General features: G+C 45.9%; 1 protein-coding gene across 1 annotated transcript in view; it reads left to right on the plus strand.

Annotated features, from left to right (window-relative positions):
- Positions 1-19,910, plus strand: part of ACTR10 (actin related protein 10) — a 186,669-nt gene that overhangs the window by 130,289 nt on the left and 36,470 nt on the right. The window contains exon 11 of the mRNA XM_078660372.1: positions 798-879. Within this exon, the coding sequence (XP_078516498.1) occupies positions 798-879 (82 nt within the window). The remainder of the gene's footprint in view (positions 1-797; positions 880-19,910) is intronic.

Raw genomic sequence — 19,910 nt, forward strand, 5'->3', positions numbered from 1 at the left:
TTTCTGCTACTAGTCACCCAACTTTTTCCAAGAAAAATATTACAGAACACGAACACTAGAGCCAATACCTTTGAGTGACTAGTTATTTCTTATTATTGAAAGATGCAAAATGTACACTGTGGTATGTAAATTGACCTGTTCAGTTTGATTCAAATCATCAATAATCTCCGATGTTAAATATTAAAAGTAGCGTTTTGTTGCTTCCCCAGTTATTTTCCAATTAACAAGTTGCCAGTACATTAAACTTTAATACCTTTAAAATTAACTGGGTTATTTTCCCATGATATTATGTACAACTTGGGTAATATTGAATTCCATTACAGTAGCTTTCTTACTGCCGTCCATTCGTAGTACCTTACAAATATTGTAAATGGTAATATTTCATGATATGGTTGGGCTTTCAACAATTTTTCCAGTGATTTTCAATATTTGGCTAGATTGACACTAACTTGAATTATTACAACATAATTATTTTCTACATTAGATGTTTACTGCAGTGGACTTAATGGCTTAATGGCTGCCCTTCGTGTTTACTTGTTCTGCACTGCAGTAATCCCCCTTTCTTACGTACATTTGAAAAGAGACCATAGGGACAAGTAAAGGAGGCATCTTCCCACTTAGATACCTTTTAGCAATGATTTGGAATAGTCTGCCATCCAGGTGGCAAAGTGATGCCTACTCTTTTACAAATGTAAAGTGAGGTAAAATCGTGTTTTTTTTATGGAAAATAATTGGAACTGCTCCACCAAAACGAGTGTTATGCATAGATGAATGACTTTTAATTTTCCTCCCAACAGAGATTCAGTTGTAGAAATCCTTTTTGAGCAGGATAACGAGGAGAAATCGGTTGCAACCTTAATACTCGATTCACTTGTACAGGTATTGTCTCAATATGTGTTTTATATGGTATTTACTCTTTACATAAAATCCATGTCTCATCTGAGAACCACAAAAAGGCGAAAGAAGTTGTTAGTTCTAAATAGGCAAAAGCAATATTAGAAAAAATTTGCTTAGAAACGCTCTGAACTACAGTAACTACAAATGTACACTTTGCCAAGCAGTTGGGGGTGGGGGTGTTATCCTAACTTCCTCAAGCTTGGGTTCTAGAAAATGAGGTTGAATGCACATTTCTGAATGAAGCAATGCAGGTTTTCAAGGCCTGGGGCATAGTGAATGAAAATACTTTATTTCGGCTGTTTAAAATTGTTCCCAATTTAGTTATGGTGAAAATGACTAAACCCAAGAATGGATAATTAAAGGTATCTATTTTGATAATCAGTTAGGTGTATAACTATTCCGTAGGCTTTGTTTTTTCTTTTCATTGTATTGCATACCCAAAGGCCTATGGGTTAATTGGGTAAACCCTGTAGTATACTCACAATCCATATATGGGCTACATTGCATGCGATAATTCTCTAATTAGGTAGTTTTCATAGAAAAAGAAAGCACATGAACAATACTCACAGACAAAAACTCATATGTCCCGCCATGCCTAGTGGTTTTGGTCTGTGCTAAATCTCAGTCTTCACTACACCTACATGTAAACAGAACCATAGCATCCGGGACTTAGGCAGGACAACAACCAGAGTAAAGATTTTCTAAGAATAAAATAACCTATTTGATTGGTTGCTCAGGACTATATGCATACTATTATATAGATACATTATCAAACCTCACGTTATTGGTCAGGTAATTGCAAACAAATATATATATATATATATATATATATATATATATATATATATATCATTATGTAATCTATGAAATCTTGAATCCCACTTCAGTTTGCAATATCCATAAAGTCTGAGGTAGTGGTACCTGGACTTAGTCTCTTTACTTCGAAGGTCCATGTGTATTCCCAATACGGTGTCTTCAGGAGGGATCTGGATAAGGGTGTTGTGTTTAACAGTTCCAAAGCTCCTCAAGTCCCAGAGATGTGAGGGAAACCCTTAGGTTTGCAACCCACTTAATGTTCCTACCCTCTTCAGCGATTGCCAGTACAGTAAGCCCAGCATGACTCTAGATCTCAGCACCGTGTAAGGCACTTGCTATTTCCTTCGTCTGGAAGATGTTAATAGCCGGGGATATCTACCTAGTTTTTGAAGAATTAAACAGCCATGTCACACTCAATGCATAATGGCATAGGGTTAGGGCGTTCTTCCTAATCTGGAGTGATCAGAGCATATTAGAGGTCAACCTAATACCCTAATAATCGAAATCATGGGGCATAGTAAGCTGGTTCCCAAAGCTAACTTAGAATAGACAAGGCTATTAAGTAAAGCTCATAAAGGGCATTCTGCACCCTTTGGAGACTAGTAATCTGGCATGCATGAAACGTGGTTTAGTACAGAGCTGAGGTTGAGCCCTGTGTATGTTTGGAAACTATAGTTGAATGCTTTATCCAAATCTATGCTTTGAAAAGGCGCTTAGAAATGTCTCCATCAGCTTCAACTTCTTATCCAGTATTGGGGTATCTTTCATAGATTCACATGTCTAAATCATTCCCCGTTGCCGAGGCGGGAGTCCCGCGGTAAAAATACATATATACAAATGCAGTGCCTTAGCAAGGAAGTAGTAGGCTAAAAGAAAATAGGCCCAGAAGGCCCAAAACTTTGTAGCCTATCTACCTCATTATATGAAAAAGACCTGAAAAATAGTTCCAACCAATCAGCTGCCAGCACCCTCTAGAACCTTCCCAGCAGAGGCAGTTCTCAGATTTTCACCGCACGTCGTGTGGAAGGGAGTCTCCCTGAGTGCCTACTCAGTTTTCTTCATAGCAAGGGTACTTTTATGGCTGAAATCCTCATCCGCTGAGGAGGATGACCAGGCTTCAACAACTAGCAAGAGGGCTAGATCCCGTGACCGCTCCTCTTCGGAGGGAAGGAAACACCACAAATCCTCTCTTGGAGCTTCTGACCAGTCAAGGAGATCTCCCATTTTTCCTTCTGGATTCTCCTTGTCTCCGTTCTCTGAGATCTCCAGGCCTTCAACTACCAGAACCGTGAGTAAAGCCAGGTCAAGACTCTTTCTCTGGTGTCTTCTCATACGGTATCTGTGACCTCTGCTGCTCCTCTTTCTTCAACTACGGTCTCTACCATGGCTATCACCTCACCTATTGTGTCTTCTAAAATATCTACGTCAAAAAGATCTACTGTGACCAAGGAATCATCTACTGAAAGTTCGTCATCTAAACCTCCGTCGACGACAATGTCGACATCGACTTAGTCGACGACCGTTCCCTCGTCAACGAAGACATCGTCGACGAAGAGCCCGTCAACGCTGAAGACATTGTGGACGAAGACCCCGTCGACGGCCACACCACCATCGACGAAGAGCCCGACGACTACGAAACCGTCGACGAAGGGCCCGTCTATGACGACACCGTCGGCAAAGAGCTTGTCGACGACGACCCTGTCGTCGACAACACCGTTGGCTAAGACGGCCCCGTCGACGACAAAGAGTCCCTTGATGACGAAAAGTCCATTGACGAAGGGTTGGTTATCAGCGATTCCTCCAGTGTCTCAGACGCCGCCTATTTCCTATACTCCCTTCCAGTTGAGAACCTACCACATACAAGACTACACCAATATTTCTCCATTATTGCCATCACATATTTTGGAGACGTATGTGGAAGTTGATGAGTCTGATGAAGAAAATGAGGTGGGTCCTTTTGGCATAGCTCACCATCCCGCGGAACTACAATTCTCCAGTATTACATCTTTCATAGATTCACATGCTTGTATCTTCCCCGTCGTCATGGTGGGAGTCTCACGGTAACAGAATGACCATAGCAGTATCATAGAGAAGAAAAACTGCATAGAAAAGCCCATAGGGACTGTAATATTTGGTAGCCAGACCTCATCCTTGTTTGGTCCAAAAGTCAGCCAATCAGCATTGCTGCCCTGCCCTCACACTCCCCAGCAGAAGCTTCCTGCCTCAGATTTCCAACCGCCTTCGTGTGAGAAAGGAGTCTCCCTGAGCTCTGCTCAGTTTACTGTTCCAGTGTGAACTATTGACCTTTGGTTTTTCAACTGTTTAACCTTCTGGATTAAGGTATTGTGTGTACCTATTACTTTTGTGATGGCTGAAAGCTCTAAAAAGAGGATTTTCAGGCCTTGCAGATCCTGTGGAAAGGCCAGGCTTTTCTCTGAAGATCCTCACAAGGACTGCTTATACTGTCTACATCCAAAGCATGTGGCTAAGGATTGTAAATATTGTAGAACCTTTTCTGCTAAAACTCTGAGGGACAGAGAGGCTCGGCTACTGTTGTGGCTTCAGAAGAAGAAGGCCGCATCAGATTCGGATTCTGGTGAGGACTCTGCTCCTTTGACGCATAAAAAAAAGAGAAAGGCCTCACATTCTGAGGGAATGGTGGAGTCTAAAAAGGCTAAAGCTAAGGTGAAGGAAACCTCTTCTCTTCCCCCTACTCCTATCAAGAAGTTGTCAGGTCAGAAGGGGGCAGGGTCTGCTCCTGCGGCCAGTTCCCTGGTTTCTGCTGTAAGATCTGTGGCAAAGACTTCTGCTCCGTCGACGACTTCACCGTCGACGACGACTATTTCGACGACGACAGCTGCGTCGACGACGGGAGCTAAGACCGTATCGACGACGACTACGTCGACGAGCTTGATCTTACCGTCGACGAAGAATCCGTCGACGACGAAGAATCCGCCGACGACGAAGAATCCGTCGACGACACCGTCGACGACAAAATCGGTGTCGAAGTCGACGACGGTCCCGCCGACGATGGTTTTAGTGACGACGATGACTCCGTCGACGACGTCTCCGTCGACGACGAGTGCACTTTCAACGGCAAATGCGTTCAAATCACCTCAATCGAAGACTTTGATATCCTTTCGCTCATTTCAGTCTTCAAAAGGTTCAGCAACCATCAGCAAATATGCAGAATTTACGTTGTGGACGCAGATTTCGCCTCTGCTTCCATCTTCCTTGCTGGAGCAGGATTCGGAAGGAGAGGAGTCGTCTGGAGTGGCTTACAGTCCTTCGCAACTTAAAATAAAGAGCCAGGACACAGATGATGAGGAGGTGTTTTCCTTTAAGGAGAGGGCTCAGTCTCAATCTACAAGATATGAATCCTTTCAGGAGACTTGTGACTATACTAAGGACGAGGAGCAGCAGGAGGAGTCGCGAGAGGAGTCGCGAGAAGAGTCAATCTCCATTCCTACGGCTTTGGTTTCTGACCTAAGGTTCATGATTGACGACTATTATCATCGTTTCCCAGAGGCGAATAAGCCTATACCATCTACACAGGCGCCTGCTCCAAGAGCCCATTCTACTCCTCACATTCAGCCTGTGAGGTCACTTCCAGTGGTCACGATCAGGGATGACCTTACGGACACTGACGAGGATGAGCAACCCGAGGAAGGTGAAATCCTTCAAGAGCCTATAGTAGGGCAGAAATGGCATGAATATGTTTTGCCGTCTCATCCTTCACCTACTCCTCCGCCAACCACTTCTCCTCAGGATATCGGAGGTTTTCATGACATTATGGAAAAAGCGGCTAAGAGGTTGGACCTGGACATGGAGGTCAAAGAAACTGAATGTTTCTTATATGATTTTAAGGATGACGCCAGAAAGTCTGCTCGCTCAATCCCGATCATTCCTCACCTGTGGGATGAAGGACTAAAGATTTTGAAGACGCCGGCTTCCATCGCAGTTTCGGTTCCTAGATTCGAAAAGAAGTATAGAGCTCCAGAGTCTTCTCCGGCCTGCCTGATAGGTCACCCGAGACCGGAGTCGGTGGTGACACAAGCGGCTCAAAGAAATTCCAAAAACCCAGTGGCTACTTCTTTGGTGCCGCCAGACAAAGAGGGAAGGAGAATGGATGGAGCCGGGAAGAGGTTTGCAGTCATGGCAGCCTCCACTATTAAAGCGGCCAATGCGATGGCCTTGATTAGCCGTTTTAACAGGCAAATGTGGTCGGATTTGGCACCACTTATGGCTGCACTCCCAGAGGATAAAAAAGAGGAAGCGGCTTTTATTTTCCGTGATGGGGCAAAATCGGCCGCGGAATCCATTGATGTTGCCATGGATGTTTCTTCTATGGCCTTCAGACAGATGGCAGGAGCAGTTTCTCTCCGAAGACAGGGTTGGCTGAAGGCTACATCATTCCGTCCGGAGGTACAGGCGAAGATTATCGACATGCCTTTCGATGGCGAAAATCTATTCGGCAAACATGTTGATGAGGCGCTGCAGGGCATCAAGTCCGATACGGACACCGCCAGGGCGCTAGGATCACTTCAGCAAGGAAGGTTCCAGTCCTTTCGTAAGCGAGGTGGATGGGGCCAGTTTACTCAGAGATCTTCATTTCCATCCAATAGATATCAGCCTTATAACCAGCAGGGATATAAACAATACAACGCAGGCAATCAATATAGGCCTTCAAATTCCTCTTTCCAGCAACAACCCAGAGGAAGGTCTTCCAATAGAGGAAGGAACCAACAATCGCACAGGCGACAATGATCTACTGCTGGCGCTCCCCACACAACAGATCCCGGAAAACGACCATTATCTGTCTCTCTTCTTCGACAATTGGATGTACATAACATCGGACAAATGGGTTTTGGATGTAATAAGCAAAGGCCATACCCTGGAGTTTATGCAAATACCACCAGATCATCCCCCGGTGCTCAGACAACATCAATATCATCAGGAACTGCAAAAGGAAGTCCATTCACTTTTGCAGAAGGGGGCTATAGAGGAAGTACCTCAACAACACCGAGGGAAAGGCTTTTATTGGCATTTCTTCCTCATCAAAAAGAAGCAAACTACGAAGTGGAGACAGGTATTGGATTTAAGGGATTTGAATCAATATATAAAGAAAATTCCCTTCCGAATGCTCTCGTTACAGGAGATCCTCCTACTGTTAAGAAGGGAAGACTTCATGGCTTCGTTGGACCTCATGGATGCATACTTCCATATTCCAATCCATCGGAAGCACAGGAAATACCTAAGATTTGCCGTGGAGAGTCGCCATTTCCAATTCAAAGTGTTACCATTCGGCCTCAAGTCGGCCCCGAGGGTGTTTACCAAATGCATGGCTCCGGTGGCGGCCCACTTAAGATTAAAGGGGCATTGCATTTACCCATATCTGGACGACTGGCTGGTGACAGGTCCATCATTCACAAGAGCCAGAAGGTCACTTCAGTGCTGCATCCACCTTTTCCATCGGTTAGGATTAAGGACCAACTTGGAAAAGTCTTCACTGATACCAAATCAGGGCATTCAATTCCTGGGAGCTTGGATATGCACCAAGGAAACGAAAGCATACCCTTCCGAGGAAAGGATGGCAAAGATAATGAGCCTTGCAACATCCCTTCAAACAAAAAGGTGCACTTCTGTGCGGATGTACAAATCATTGTTGGGGATGATGTCCTCCTGCATCCCACTGGTTCCAAACTGCCGTCTTCGAATGAGACCCTTGCAGGAACCTCTGGACGAGCAGTGGGTTCAATCCAAAGGAACCTTCGAAGATCGGATTGTCATCACTCATCGTATGAAGGTGGCGATGTCATGGCTCTAGACCTGCGGCCCTCCTACGCCCACCCTACTTAAGGCTGGTCATTTCCTGGCCTACCAGAACTTGTATTGGACAAACAGCGTGGTTGAGACCCTGACGCTGCAACGCTCTGCTGCATAGCGCTTCGCGCTTTTAAAACTCCCGCTTTTTCTATTTGTGTTATTTTTATTTTTTCATTTTACCTTGGTTTTAATTGGGGACTCCTGCCCTTACTTGCACTATAATAGTCTCCCGCACCGCTACTTAGCGGATCTGGGTTCTGTGGGCTCCTCTTCATTTCTTTGGCGCCATCTTGGGTGAGGACGCGCCGTCCTAGAGGCGCAGGACCGAGCGCTCTAGACCTGCGGCCCTCCTACGCCCACCCTACTTAAGCCCTGCCCTGGCGCGCAGCGGTGACGCGCAGCGGGTCGCGCCTGAGTCGAGCCAGAGTCCTGCCCGTCTGCGCCCGTCAGCGCTGAGGAAGCGCCAGGGCAGGGCTCTGTCTCTTGGCCGGTAAGTTCACTGTCCTGTCATTCCTATGTATTCAAAGTCCGACTTACTTCGTCTTCGCCCTCCGTCAGGGCCTTGCCCTGCTCACTCTCTCCATCCTTTGTGTGGCCCCTTTAGATGCCCTGACTGCGCCTATGCGTTTCCTATCCCTACCCCGGTCGCTACCCACTGCCCCGCTCCTCGTTTGTCACCTAAACCTACAATATTCAAGATATACCATCTCAATGTTCGCTCTTTGGTAAAACACCATCTTGAGGTTCACGATCTTCTTGATGAAGCCCCTGACATTCTTTTTATGTCGGAAACCTGGCTTCATAATGATGCCTCTGCTGCTATCAACTTGGCTCTTCCGCCTGAGTATACCATCTATACTCTTAACCGCGACTCTAGAGGGGGCGGCATTGCTGCCGCTATTAAAACTAGGTATCCCTGTACATGGAAACCTATGGATATTGTGGGTTGCGAAAGCGCCTACTTTTCTGTCTCTGTTAACTCGCATTTTTCTTTTTCTGGCTTACTTATCTACCGACCCCCGGGCCCTGATGCTGCTTTCAGGACTGCTCTCCCTGAGGCTGTTAGTTCTCTGGCCCTAACGACGGCCAATTTTAACATACTTGGGGATCTCAATCTCCACTTTGATTCTCCCTGTCCTTCGGCGGCCAGTAGCACTTGTGCTGATCTGGAGGCTCTCCAACTCTCACAATTAGTTCTTCATGACACACATATTGGTGGTCATACTCTTGACCCTTTTTTTACCTCTCTTACATCGGTCAAAGTCCTGCCTCCTAGACCTATGGCTTGGACTGACCACCACCTAATTGAATGCCATCTCTTATTTGAAGACCCTCCCATAGCTGCCCCTATTCCTACTATTTCCAGGCGCCCGTGGAAAAAGTTGAAGCTCAGTGATTTCCATCTGCTTTTAGCTGAAGCCCCCCTGGCTCCTTTCACTGATGTGGAGTCCGGCTACAATTTATACTGCCGTTGGCTCACTAATGCGTTGGACAAGCTTATTCCTTATGCCTTGACTAAACAACAGCGCAGCCATCCCAGTCCTTGGTATGATGATGCTCTTCGACTTTTAAAAAAATCTTGCAAACAAGCCGAACGAGCCTGGCGCAAGTCTTATGACCCGGCTAGGAAAGCTTTGTACCTCGCCACTATCAAGACCTATCATCGAGCCATCTGCAGGGCCAGGGCCGCCTACTTCTCACGTGAATTCAGTGCTAGTTCCAACCCTAGCAAACTTATCTTTAAAGCACTGAAAGATCTTACTGCTTGTAGAGCCTCTAACACTGAGATCTGCTCTGCCTCCCACTGTGAGGATTTGGCCGCTTTTTTTATCAATAAAGTGGAGGGAATTTACCGAACATTTCCCAGCTCTACGGGCCTCCGGCAGCTCACCACAGCCACTTCTAAAACTACTCTCTCGCTATCTTATCTTCCGGAGCTTTCTATAGAGGAGTTTGACAAACTCGTGATCAGGGTGAAATCGGGTTCCCCGAAAGATCCCTTGCGGCCCTCGCAATTTAGAGAATCCTCCGCCTGCCTTCCTCCGCTCTGTAAACTCATCAATTTATCATTGTCATCGGGCTCTGTACCAGCTGCCTGGAAACAGGCGCAGGTAATTCCTATTCTGAAAAAACCTGCGTTGGACCCCAAAAAAGCTGAACATTATCGCCCCATCTCTCTCCTCCCGTGGGCTGCTAAGCTGACTGAGGCCCATGCTAATACTATTCTTGCAAAACATCTCCATTCTGCGAATATCTTGGATCCTTCACAGAATGGGTTTAGGCCCGGCCATAGCACCGAGACGGCGCTCCTGTATATGGCCGAACATCTCCGCATGTTAGAGGATTCAGGTCACACGGCGGCACTTGTGCTCCTCGATCTAAGTGCCGCCTTTGACACCGTCTCCCATGACATTTTACTCCAACGTCTGGTTGAGGCAGGGGTGGATAAGCTGGCCCTTGAATGGTTCAGATCCTTTTTATCTGATCGCTCCTTCAGGGTCATCACTCCCCCCTTTGAATCCAAACCTCATGCGGTGGCCCAGGGCGTCCCCCAGGGATCGGCCTTAAGCCCCACTCTCTTTAACCTTTATGTCCAGCCGCTGGCTGATGTCGCCAAGCGTGGGAACCTTTCCATCGTGTCCTACGCTGACGACATGCAGCTTGCGGTAGCGATTAGTGGGGCCTCCGATCTCGAGGCGGCTAAGTTCCGTGAGGGACTTATATCTGTGGCCCACTGGATGAATGATAACTTCCTACAATTGAATGCTAAAAAACCGAGGTGCTCATTGTAGGGAAACAAATTCATCTGTGGGGTGACAGCTGGTGGCCACGTGAGCTCGGTCCTACCCCTACCCCTGTCACTGAAGTTAAAAACCTCGGGGTGTGGTTTGACTCCCAACTCAGCTTTTCCATTCACACAAAAAAGACCGCGGCATCTTGCTTTGGAATCTTGCGTCAACTTCGGTCCACTCTCAAATTCTTTGACGCTCCTACACGCCAACTCATTGTGCAAGCTTTGATTTTGTCTAAATTAGACTATGCCAGCTCTCTTTTTCTTGGAGTCAATCAGGCTGAGCTCTCCCGTCTCCAACGCGTCCAGAACGCTGCCGCCAGGGCTCTGGTTGGTTTGCCTAAATTCTGCTCAGCTAGGAGAACCATTTTTAACCTCCATTGGCTCCCGGTGGCACAGAGAATAAAGTTTAAATCTCTGATTTTGACATTCAAAATCCTTAAGCTTTCTTCTCAGATCCTGCAGCAACTTATTCTTCCTTATGCTCCAGCTCGTCCTTTGCGGTCTTCTGTTCTTCACCTTGCCACTGTTCCCCGTTTTAAAAGATCCAGGATTGGCGGCCGCTCCTTTCGAGTCCTTGCCGCCAAACTGTGGAATTCCTTGCCCGTCCACATCCGTGCCATCGATGAGCTTCTTGCTTTTAGGAAGGCGGTTAAAACTTTTCTCTTCCCCATAGCCCCCTAGTCCTTTGTCGTTGTGTTGTGTTTTCCACCTCCTGTCCGGTTTTAGTTCTGCACTAGCGCCAGGACGCCCCTTTGCTGGGGCAGCTGTGCGCTCAATAAATCAGGATAACATAACAAATCAGGATAACATAACATGGTGGAAGGTTCTGAAGAACTTGAATCAGGGTCTCAACTTTGCACCTCAAGATCACAAATACGTGATGACGACAGATGCTTCGTTACAAGGATGGGGCGCGCACCTCCAGGAGCTGGAGATCCAGGGCCACTGGTCAGAGTGGGAAGCACAGCTTCACATAAATATGTTGGAACTCAAAGCGGTGTTCTTGGGACTTCAAGCTTTCCTGCCCAGAATCCAGAACTCGTCGGTGCTCATTCAGACAGACAGCACCACGACTATGTTTTATCTTCTGAAGCAAGGAGGAACAAGATCCAAACCCCTTTCTGCGCTGGCGCAAAGAATTTGGAAATGGCTGATGAAACACAACATTACTATTCATGTGCAGCATATCCAGGGCATCCTCAACACACGAGCAGATGGTCTCAGTCGCACGACGAGTGTCTTGCACGAGTGGGAGTTGAACGACATTCAGCTGCGCAGAGTATTCCAAAGATGGGGCACACCAACGTTCGATTTGTTCGCAACCCGGGACAATTCGAAATTCGCTCAGTTTGCGTCCAGGTACCCTCAGCGCGAATCCAAGGGAGACGCGTTTCACATGGACTGGACGGGAATGTTCGCTTACGCGTTCCCGCCATTTTCTTTAATACGAGTGATTCGCAAAATGAGATCAGAGCCATGTCACGTCATCCTGATAGCACCGGCTTGGCCGATGCAGGCATGGTTTTCAGATCTACTGCAGATGTCGAAAGGCAGCAGGGTGCAATTCCCAACGTTCCAGAGTCTCATAACAATGAGCAACGGACAAATCCTGCATCCGGACCTAACATCGCTAAAATTATCCGCATGGAACCTCATGAGCGGGAATTTCAAGCCTTGAGTATTCCACAAGACTGCAGACAAATACTTTCGCAATCCAGAGCTATGTCAACCAACAAGACATACACAGCCAAATGGACACGCTTCTGTCACTGGTGTACCAGTCAAAGTCTACATCCGTTGACGGTACCCCCAGAAGGTATTCTTCCTTACCTATTGTCGTTATCAAAACAGGTCTATCTCATGCTTCGCTGAAGGTGCATTTGGCAGCTATTTCACGATTTAGAAGAATTCCTGGTGAGCCGTCCCTCTGGTCTCACAGACTGATTAAGGAGTTTGTTAAAGGTCTCTTTAGAGCCTTTCCACCCATTTTACGTCCGCCAGTACCCTGGCATCTCAATACAGTCTTGACGCAGCTTATGGCACCACCATTTGAGCCTATACACAAGACAGACTTACAATTCTTATCTTGGAAGACAGCACTGCTGCTAGCTCTAACCTCGGCGAGGAGAGTTAGCGAAATTCAAGCCTTTTCAGTGGAAGAGCCTTTTCTGCAATTTCGACAAGACCGGGTAATACTACGAACAAATCCTAGGTTCATACCCAAGGTCCCTACTTCTTTTCACTTGAATGAGCCTATTATTTTGCCTACCTTCTTCAACAATCCTTCATCTGAGGCAGAGAGAGCGCTGCACTCTCTAGACATTGCTAGATGTTTGAAATTCTACATCGAACAAACAAAGACTTTCCGCAAATCAAAACAATTATTAATTGCATTTGAAGGACAGAGGAAAGGGCTACCTCTGTCAAGACTGAGTATCGCCAGATTGATATCATCGGCTATCACTAAGTGCCATGAGAAAGCCGGAAAACCACTTGTCTCCAGAGTGTCTGCTCATTCCACAAGAAAGATGGCTACATCGATAGCCCTGTTTTCAGGAGTGTCTCTACCTGACATTTGCAGAGCAGCAACTTGGAAAAGTGTGCATTCTTTTACCAAGCACTACTGTCTCGACACTGCGTGGAAGGAGGACACGGCAGTGGGGCAAGCTGTTCTGAAACGTCTGTTTCAATAAGGTATTCTATGTTGCTCGTTTAATATTCTATACAATGTGTAGAGGTATATGTGTATATATATATATATATATATATATATATTTTTATATCTAGAAGAAGAATCTGATTTGTTTATACATGGTTTTATATTCTTATTTGCCCTAGGTATTTTCAGATCATGTTATAACGATATTTCAGCTGCAGAACTTCCTTCTGGGTTCTATCCTGGAAACGCTGCAAGCTTTGTGGGTACTACTTACTACTCTGATACAAGCATGTGAATCTATGAAAGATGTAATACTGGAGAAGGAATTAGTTACTTACCTGTACACTATAGTTCTCCAGTATTATCTTTCATAGATTCACATGCGCCCGCCCGCCTCCCCGTTTCTCAGGCAGAACTTATTGTCTCGGTATTATCCAGGTCTCTCACTTGGGGCCGGAAATCTGAGACTGGAAGCTTCTGCTGGGGAGTGTGAGGGAAGGGCAGCAATGCTGATTGGCTGACTTTTGGACCAAACACGGATGAGGTCTGGCTACCAAATATTACAGTCCCTATGGGCTTTTCTATGCAGTTTTTTCTTCTCTATGATACTGCTATGGTCATTCTGTTACCGTGAGACTCCCACCATGACGACGGGGAAGATACAAGCATGTGAATCTATGAAAGATAATACTGGAGAACTATAGTGTACAGGTAAGTAACTAATTCCATAAAATGCCAAGATGATGACGACGAAGAAGATTACCTAGAGCATTTCTATCAGGAAGATCTCTCTACCCCTTATCACAGGCATCCCAAAAGGGCTTCACATCAAGGAGAGACCAGACATCTTCCTCCTTCTTTGATACAAGACCTACAAGCCATGTTGGCTGATTATCGGCAAAGGTTTCCTTCAGAGCAGACTATTCCTGTTTTGCCTCCCACACCGGCAGTCATGCCAGCATCACTACTGCCGGCGGAGGTTCCTACTTCCCCATGGCAGCCCTCCGGAACAGCACCACAGGAGCACCAAGATACTTCATGCTCGGACGAGGGAGGAAGGTGAATTACCCGACAACAATGGTGATGTGGACCCCTGGGATGACTACATCATTCCCATGCCCTCGCCTCCTATTCCTCAGCCATCAGATTCTCCTTCTGAGGATATCGGCGGCTTCCACAACATCATGCAACGGGCTGCAACAAGATTCGAATTGCCAGTCACTATTGAACAAGCTGACCGTTTCTTGCATGATTTTAAAGAGGGTTATAAAAAATAACAAGAGCTATGTCCGATTATAGACTACATTTGGAATGAAGGTCTTAAAATAATAAAAACGCCTGCCTCCATACCTGCGGTGCTTCCACGGATTGAAAAGAAATACCGAGCACCTCCAGATACTCCATCTTGCCTTATAGGTCATCCACTCCCGGATTCAGTCATATCACAAGCTGCTCAGCAGAGATCGAAGAATCCGACCATGCCAATTTCAACTCCGCCTGATCAGGATGGTAGAAGATTGGATCTGATAGGGAAAAAAAATTCCACTAATGCTGCATCCTCCATCAAAGAAGCAAATTCCCTTTCAATTTGGCACGTTACGACCGCTAGATGTGGTCAGATTTGACAGAGTTCATTTACCTCATCCTGGAAGATTGTCGGCAAGAGGCAAGGAAAATTGCGTTGGAAGGTGAACGAGCTGCGTCCAAAATTATTGACTGCGCTCTAGACATCGCTAATACCAACTTCAGGCAGCTTGCTGGTGCTGCGGTAATTAGTCGCCAGGGATGGCTCAAGGCAACATCGTTTAGGCCAAAGGTGCTAATCAAGATACTGGATTGGCCTATGATGGCGATTCATTATTTGGGAAGCATATAGATGAAGCATTGTTGGATATCAAGACTGAATCATTGGGTGCTCTCCAGTACAAACGAGGATCTTTCTGAGGATCCAGAGGTCGTGGTTTTTCCTCAAGGGGAGGTTATTACAATCAATACAAACAACCTTACTACCAATCATCTTACAGGCAAGCTTCATCTGGTAGTTTCTCTCGTTAGGGCGGATGAAAACGGTCAAACAATCAAGGCTGTGACTCCAACAGAAAACAGTGAGTCCAGCAGGACGCCAGTCATTTCCCCCCCTTCCCTGTGGGTGCAAAGATCCCAGCTTTCTTCCATCAATGGCAACAGATCATGTCAGATCAATGGGTCCTCGACCTAGTACACAAGGGTCACACTTTGGAATTCACAAAGAAACCACCTACTACCCCGCTGAAGGATCCCCCTCCCCCTCGTCTTCAGTTACTTTTCAAAGAAGCCTTAAACATGCTCCACAAGAATGCGATCGAAAAAGTTCCAGTGTCGCAGTAGGGGAATGGGTTCTACTCTCGCTTCTTCCTTATAAGGAAAAAATCAGGGGAGTGGCGCCCAATTCTCGATCTTCCCAAACTCAACAAGTTTCTGAAAAAACAGAGTTTTCGAATGGTGACGTTTGCCGATGTGTTAAGCTGTCTCAACGAAGGGGACTTTATGGTTTCTCTGGACTTGAAAGACGCATACTTTTATATCCCTATACATCTTAAACATTGCAAATACCTACGATTCACAGTGGCTGGCGTCCACTTTCAGCTCAAGGTGCTTCCGTTCGGACTAAAATCAGCACCAAGGATTTTCACGAAATGCCTAGCACCAGTTTCTGAAACCCTGAGGTCTCAGGGAATACAGGTGTTTCCATACCTCGACGACTGGTTGCTCAAGGGTCCTTCGGAACAGATTACAAAGAAGGCTATTACAACATGTCTACATCTCTTTTCAAGTTTAGGTCTCACGCTCAACGAAAGCAAATCACAGTTGCATCCTCTCCAAGTGATACCTTTTCTGGGTGCAATGCTGGACACCATACAGTGCAAAGCATTCTTATCAGAAGATAGCCAGCTAAGACTGCAAAAACTAGCAAAGTCAATCTCAAAAAGGTCAGTTTCTGTCCGGACATTCGCTTTTCTTCTGGGGATGTGCTCGTCTGCAATAAACTTGGTTCCGTTGGCAAGACTCAGAATGAGACCTCTGCAAGAAGAATTGCACCTACAATGGCAACAAGCCGTAGGGTCATTCGACGACTCCATCAAGGTGAATCGCGCATGATTCATGCTCTCCATTGGTGGTCTCTGAAAACAAACTTGTCTCCGGACCTCACATTCTTGGCAACTCTCCCAGAATTCGTTCTTACCACGGACGCATCCATGGAGGGCTGGGGAGGCCATCTTCAAGGCTTACAGATTTAAGGAAGATGGTCCCAACAGTACCAGCAAAAACACATCAACAGTTTGGAACTGCGGGCCATTTTTCTCTCTCTGCAGGCATTCCGTCCGAGGATTGCGGGCTCCTCAGTGCTGGTCCGTACCGACAATACGACCAGCATGTATTACATCAACAAACAGGGGGGGACCGAGGTCACTGTCCCTACCGCAGGAGGCTCAGGAGCTGTGGGAGTGGGTTACAGAACACAGTATAACCCTAAGAGCAGAGCATGTCAAGGGGCTTTAGAACACTTTGGCCGACACCCTCTGCAGATCTCCCTCAGGATGTCACAAGTGGAAGCTGGAGCAGGTGGAGAAGTTCTTTTGAGTTTGGGGCAAGCCAACACTAGATCTGTTTGCAACGAGAGATAACAGCAAATGCCTTTATTACGCCAGCAGATTCCCTCAACGGGGATCAAGAGGGAATGCCCTGTCCATGCGATGGTCAGGGATTTATGCATAAGCTTTTCCCCTAATACCATTGATACCGAAAGTGCTTCAAAAGATGAAGAGGGAACGTTGCAGTCTCATCCTGATCGCACCTCGCTGGCCGAGACAATATTGCTTCCAAGAGCTACTCCTACTATCACAGGAACACCCTGTTCGTCCACTTCCAACACTCACAATGTTGACATGGGAAAAAGGTCAAATACTACACCCAGATCCACAGTCGCTTCACTTGCACGCATGGCTCCTGACTTCCTAGAATTTAAAGATCTAAAAATATCTCCGGATTGTCGGGAAATTCTATCTAAATCCCGTGCCCAGAGTACAGTCAGGAGGTATCGCTTAAAGTGGAAACGACTTTGTCATTGGATTGAGGCAAATGATATTCATCCAATCCAAGCTCCAGCGGAGGATATCCTTCCCTAATTGCTATCTCTGGCCAAAGCGGGACTTGTGTTCTCCTCTATCAAGGTTCACCTCGCTGCAATTTCCAGATTCCTAAAGAGCTCTAGCAAACCGTCGCTTTGCTCTTCATCACTTATCAAACAATTTTTAAAAGGACTTTTTCGAGTCTTTCCTCTGATTCGGCCACCTTCTCCGGAGTGGGAATTAAATACAGTTTTATCTCAGTTAATGAGAAGACCATTTGAGCCAATTCACTAGGCTGAGCTCAAATTTTTGACCTGGAAAGTGGCAATTTCATTAGCTCTTACTTCAGCCCGAAGGGTTAGTGAAATTCAGGCCTTCACCATTTCGGAACCCTTTTTACATTTTACTAAAGATTACGTGACTTTGTGGACAAATCCCAAATTCATCCCTAAAGTACTGTCTCAATTCCATCTAAATCAACCTGTAAAGCTTAAAACCTTCTTCCCGGACCCAGTTACGCCGGCGGAAAGAGCTTTACATTCTCTCGACATCAAAGGTTGCCTTAAATTTTATCTACAGAAGACTAAAGATATGAGGCTATCCAATCAATTATTTGTTGCCTATGGTCAAGCTGCACTGGGACAGGCTGTAACGAAGGCAACTATAGCCAGATGGATTGCTTCTGTTATTCATTTTTGCCATGATAAAGCCACCAAACCTTTACAAAGAAAGGTCAAAGCACATTCCACCAGGACTATGGCGGCTTCTACGGCATTATTTGCTGGCATTCCTTTGGAAAACATCTGTCGTGCTGCAACATGGAAGAATGTCCACATGTTCACGAAGCAGTACTGCCTACAGTCTGCGTCGCAGGACGGAGCAGAGATAGGACGAGCTGTTCTTCAACATCTTCTTCATTAAGATTAGAATTATAATGTCTTTGATGTTTCATTTATTTATGTATAGATATGAATATGTATCTATTCTGTTAACAGTTGTTAATTGATGGCTATTGTACAGTATGTTAATGTACAATCAGTCTTTCATTTTAAAAGGGGGTTCTATACCTTGGTAATATTCTAACCTTCCTGGATGTGTTGGGGGGTATATACACTCTGTCTCCCACCGTCTGCAAACGACACTATTTGGCTTACTGCTTGCTATTCTGATTCAGGCATGTGAATCTATGAAAGATACCCCAATACTGGATAAAAAAACAAGTTACTTACCTGTAACTACAGTTATCCAGTATTGGTATCTTTCATAGATTCACATGCATCCACCCTCCTCCCCGGCAAGACAGTTCTCTATTTGGGATACCTACTTCTCACTTGTGCTAAGAAAATCTGAGGAGAACTGCCTCTGCTGGGAAGGTTCTAGAGGGTGATGGCAGCTGATTAATTGGAACTATTTTTCAGGTCTTTTTCATATAATGAGGTAGATAGGCTACTAAGTTTTGGGCCATCCGGGCCTATTTTCTTTTAGCCTACTACTTTTCTTGCTCAGGCACTGCTTTTGTATATATGTATTTTTACCGTGGGACTCCCGCCTCGGCGACGGGGAATGATTCAGGCATGTGAATCTATGAAAGATACCAATACTGGATAACTGTAGTTACAGGTAAGTAACTTGTTTTCTTACTTTACATTGATTGAAAAGTCTGAAGAGTGGCTCATTTATTGACTTTGTAAACGTAAGGCAAGTGGAGTTTATTAGAGTGGCAAGCTTTAGGCTCGAGTTTCACAAGGATGTGTTTTTTGGTTACAAAACAGAGTTACAGCGAATGTGTTGTCACTCGACTTTAAATCTGCCCTGCAGCTTCCTTGTATACTCAGAGGGATTTTACCATCCAATAAAACAAAATGCCCAGCCTCAAATGTCTTAACCAACACTTGCAAACTTGAGACATTTTCCAGGATGTTGCTGAAGCTTTCATCAGTCATCCTCCCTCAAAGCACTACTTTACTTTTACATCTATAAAAGCCACTTCTTTTCCTGCTGCTTCGCGTCTCACAAATGTGTTACTGAGCAGTCTTCTTCCCAATCATTATCTCTTGCAAACTTCAGATATATTTGGGTGATTCCTTAAAACATGAAACATTCTGAATCAGTATCTTATTTAAAATAGCTCACTTGCTGGGGTGTGGCTAACCGCCGAAGATGGTAGGCTCTTTAGGGATATCCGCTCAGGGACTCTGTATCCCCAGACATCCTGAGCGCAGTGCTGGGATTTCTGATCCAGCAGGCACAACTATGTGAGTTGGAGAGAGCAATCCAGAGCTGCACCTCGGACACACTGATCGGCACTGGGGAACGTAGCAGCTGCCATGCGCCTGAGTATTAAAGAAAATGCTTCTGCTACCATGACCTGATTGGGCAGGGAGACTGCAGGGCGACAGATAAACACTGCAATGAAGAAATTTCGGCCAAATTTCTGCAGGTCAAGAGCTGAAGAGGGGCCTTGGAGACCTCAGAGCAGCACTGTGACCCTTCTGCACAGCAACCTCTTTGAGGCCCGATTCCACCAACAAACCCAGACAGCAGACCACACAAGAAGAAATTTGGGTTCTTGGTGGTCCACTGCGATCCACTGCTTCTAGAGTCGGCTTGGTTGAGGCGAGACCACACAGCACAGAGAGGGATGGAAGCCTCACACAGCCTGGCAAGCACATGAAACTGAAGCGGTAAATCACTTCCGCCCATGCATTGAGGGGACACACCACCCATAACAGTTATGAAGTTTGCTGATGAAAGGCTAATACACTCTTCCTCTGACACTGTGAAGGACCCCACTAGGCAGACCCGTCTT

This window comes from Lissotriton helveticus, chromosome 9 (assembly GCF_964261635.1).
Source record: "Lissotriton helveticus chromosome 9, aLisHel1.1, whole genome shotgun sequence".
Classification (NCBI taxonomy): Eukaryota; Metazoa; Chordata; class Amphibia; order Caudata; family Salamandridae; genus Lissotriton; species Lissotriton helveticus.